This window comes from Papaver somniferum, chromosome 4 (genome assembly GCF_003573695.1).
Source record: "Papaver somniferum cultivar HN1 chromosome 4, ASM357369v1, whole genome shotgun sequence".
NCBI classification, from domain to species: Eukaryota; Viridiplantae; Streptophyta; class Magnoliopsida; order Ranunculales; family Papaveraceae; genus Papaver; species Papaver somniferum.
Window position 1 is genome coordinate 8,955,876 of NC_039361.1, and position 4,172 is coordinate 8,960,047.

At 31.4% G+C, this 4,172-nt stretch overlaps 1 protein-coding gene across 1 annotated transcript; it reads right to left on the minus strand.

The window, feature by feature from the left end:
• Positions 1–753: 753 nt before the first annotated feature.
• Positions 754–3,566, minus strand: LOC113271959. The gene is made up of 7 exons (XM_026521881.1): positions 3,505–3,566; positions 3,322–3,408; positions 2,999–3,235; positions 2,743–2,832; positions 2,612–2,665; positions 1,598–1,744; positions 754–1,134 (listed from the first exon to the last, which is right to left on the minus strand). Exons 1-7 carry the CDS (start codon positions 3,541–3,543, stop codon positions 763–765), a joined length of 1,026 nt encoding a protein of 341 aa, XP_026377666.1. The 5' UTR covers positions 3,544–3,566; the 3' UTR covers positions 754–762.
• Between the last annotated feature and the right edge of the window lie 606 nt (positions 3,567–4,172).

Sequence of the window (4,172 nt, forward strand, 5' to 3'; positions counted from 1 at the left end):
TTCGGGCTGTTGGCTTTCACAACTTTTGGTGAGTTAGGTGATAATACTTGTGTTTTTTGAGAAGGTTGAGGAACTATCTTTCTAGTCAAGATGCCAATTCTAAAGTAGGAGGGTCACTTTTTCATAGAATAGGTATTATTATTCAAAAGGGAGTCGGTGCCCAGATTGTTGCTAGGATACCAACACCCTTAATGTAAAAACTGACTTTGGAATATACTCTTTTCATAATAATAATAATAACATAATTAATTAATAAAATAATAATGATAGTAATGATAAAGGATAGCTAGCTCAGCTAGTCATCCCCGTTCTTCAAAGGTTTGATGCGTTCTCAGAGGTCAGGTTCGGGTCCCCGATAGCATAATTTGGCAGAATTTAATATAGAAGGTAGAGTTAGTTAGCCCTCCTTGATACATGATCATCCCCCTACCTCTTTGGTTCCCTTGGATAGTTCCTCATGAGGCTCTTTGGTAGGATAGCACCGGAACCAATTCAACTATAATAGGCTATTAGAGTGCAACTTGTCGCTAGGCTTCCAGCTAGTTTCTTGTAAAAGTACTCTTATTTTGTCCAATAATAACAAGAATATGAATATAAATTAACATTGATTGAAAAACTTGAATAATTACTAATTAAAGCATGAGAGCTTACATAAAGTAGTGTTGATACAACATTTGAATACAATTCATAAACCCTTCATTCATTCTACATACTAGATTTTCAACAAATGAATAGAATTATTTTTAGCTCATGTATATTTAATCATTGACATTTACCATTATAACCAGGACCTCCAAAATAAAAACCATAACCATTTGTCTCATAATGGTCGTCGTCAATTTCCAAATCATAGCAAGTTGGATTTGTAACCCATTTCGTAATATTTTCAGGATCCTTGATCATGTTATCTTCGTCAACTACTTGAACCCAATTAAAATAACTCGATGTTTTCAAACCACCTTCACATGGAAAATGACCACTGCCCATTTGAGTCGAAGTATGTTGTCCTCTATTTTGCTTATTTGTTATTTGTATTGTTGTTGTGGTCTTTGATAATTTTGTGAAGAGAGAACTTGAATAATAACCGACTGGAGTACCTTGTACTTGTACCCACCAATTTCCACTACTTTCATCCTGCCAAATTATTTAGTGTTTATTTCTGGGAAAAATTTGATAATAGGTATGAAAATTTGACCAGGTTAATTGATGTTTGGGAGAAATATTAAGTGGTCTGGTGTTCTCATGCTTCCTCCAATATGCTAGGATTCGAACTCTGTAATTGTCTGAAAATTCCTGAATGAAATATCCAGGAAGTAGTCTATGGACCATTCTTCTATGCTATCAAATTATTCTTTGATTTTTGGCACTTACATTATATTCAAAGTTAGTGTTTGGTTTAAAATTTTTCCAGCTTTTTTTTTGGTACTTGAAAATATCATTGACTTTCCTTGGCCAAATTCTAATTGATTAACATAAATCAAGATTTAACCAAGTTAACATAAGTTAATAATATTCCTAAGGACCAACCTTTAAGTAGGAAAAACATTGTATGTAACAACAATCAATTCACCCAATTTGATAGCTTTTATTTTCTTACCTTGTGAATACTGAAGGGCGCATCTTTTTGGCTGCTATTGAAAGTGGACACCTCGCTAAAACTGCAACCAAGGGAAATATTTGACGTTGTTTGCACGAAACCATTGCAAATGAGGTTGTAGCAACCCGAACTCATGTATCCATCAGTCTACACAGAAAAAATAATTAAATGGTTTGAGTTTCATAAGAATACAATTCTAGACAAAATGACATCCTTTTTTTTTTATTAGGGGAAACCTGATAGGGTGATTTTATTAATCAAAGAAAAAAAAACAGAAAGGAAGGGCGTAAGACCTGACCTCTGAGTAAATAATAGAAAAGTCATCAAAAATAAATTTCTTCTTGATTGTTCAGAAAGTATAAAATTCTTGAGTATGGAAAACCTATATGTATCAAGATATATTTTTCCCGGAACGAGAAAATATACTAGACTAAAATTATAGATCCGATGTTGTCTAGTTATATGAACAACCATAGATATCTAATTTTACGCTTTACACGCCAACCAGATCTTATGGTGTTTAGTATTGAAACTGATGATATATTTGTATCCTATAGGGTAATCTGTATGGATTGAGAAAACGTTGTAGCCAAATCTGCAACTTATATAGAAAATCAGCAAACTTGTCTACCTATAAAAAATCCTTTTTGTTTAAACAAGGATTAGATAATAAAATCCCAATCGCATTTGCCACCAACACTACATATCGATGAACAAATGAATTTATGAACAAAGAAAAAGACATCTCCTTGCAACTTTCCTAGCAGCTATGAGAAAAATTTAAATTTCTAAATCATCTTTAAAATCTATAAGGAAATCCCTGCTCGGATCTGATCAAAGATCAGAGCCGGGCAAGAAGAGAATAACGGCTAGGAATTTTTCTATCCTTTCTCCCTAGGTGAGAGAAAGTGAGAGGAAAATTTGATGTCACAAAAGCCTATCAAACCAAAAAATAAATAATGACATCCTCTTCGTCATGCCATTCTTTTTAACAAAAAGGATGATAACACTTACCGTCCAGTATATGAAAAATCGAGTTTGGTTGTCACCATACAAGTCTTGGTGCACCTAAGTAAAAACAATTTAGAAATTATTGGTGCATATAATAAGATATAAATTTGTTTACGTAAAATTTTGGAATGTACCATCCATCCAACTTCTATTGTATTAATATCATTGTGTTCATAGTCTGCTACCCAAATTTGGGATATACTTAATTCATTTGTTTCAGTAAACTGTTTCCAAAAAATTATTTTTGTTTCTGCTCCCAAAAAATTGCCGTGAACTTCAATTATAGCGTACTGTAAAAGCATGCATTTTGATTAGTGCAACTATATACGTTTTTTTTGTACATTTTTGTTTAATAATAACAATTGTATGTGATCATATATGCATATATACCTCATGGATTTCATCGTTGTCATTAGTGCTATTTGATGGTGATATAATCTGAGTCTCATAAGGTGATATTCTCGGATGTTGATGTTTTCGCAAAAGCGTGGGGTTGTAATTTTTTCCTTTCCTCCGAATAGGGACAGTTTCGTCCGGATACAATCCATACTTATGCCAAGTTTGTGGGAGTTGGAGTGTCCCAAGTTCATTTGATTTCAATCCTTTTGGATATGAACTTGGTCTCATCTGTTTCATAGCAATAAAAAGTTAGCAGTATGAGCTTAAAAACATAGCTACTTCTAGGTAAAAGAATGCAAAAATATGTAACAAACCTGTATCGTATGATTACAAAGCAAAGGATGACTAAGACTAGGCTGTCTGTAAATATCATAACAATCGATGATCTCATCATTTTCAACCTACATGATAAAAATCAAAGAGATAAGAATATATTGATGAATACATAAAGAATCATGAGATTAAATGTATGAATTAATCTAAAAAATATACTTCACCTTAATTGTTTTGATTATTTCTTTGTTAATTTCTTTCATAGCCTTTCTTCCTTAAACTAATCTTTTATTAACAATTATCATAAACACGAGAAACCAATATGCTAATTCTATAAATTTCAACATTATTAACCAATAAAATGATACGACTGATGAAGAATTTTATAAGCTTCGTTCTAGTGTGTTCGTATTCGGTTATAAAATATCTTATTTTCCTTCATGAATGATTACTCTTTTGTTTCCAAAAGAAAATATACAAATAATCTTATTCATTTATTATACAAAGTTAATGACACGTGGCATCTTCACACTTCCTTTAGATATTTATGTTGATCTTTATCATAAATTCAAAAGATATTTGGAATAAATTTCACTCTTGATGTTGATGCATTAGACCAAAAACTATAAAATGACTTATTTATCCGTATAATTCTGATATCCTTGATTATATTGAGATATTTTATTGATTTTTGTCATAATGGAAAATAATATTTGATTTAAATTTTCATTAACTTAAAGAAAATGTACAAATCAATCCTAGTATTAGGATCCGGTTCACAAAAACATCCTACATACTGTTACAAACTATTAACAAAATGATCATATTTCCGTTAAAAAGAGAGGTAAGTGGTGACTCACAGTTAAATATATTAATGAGACTACTTATATAT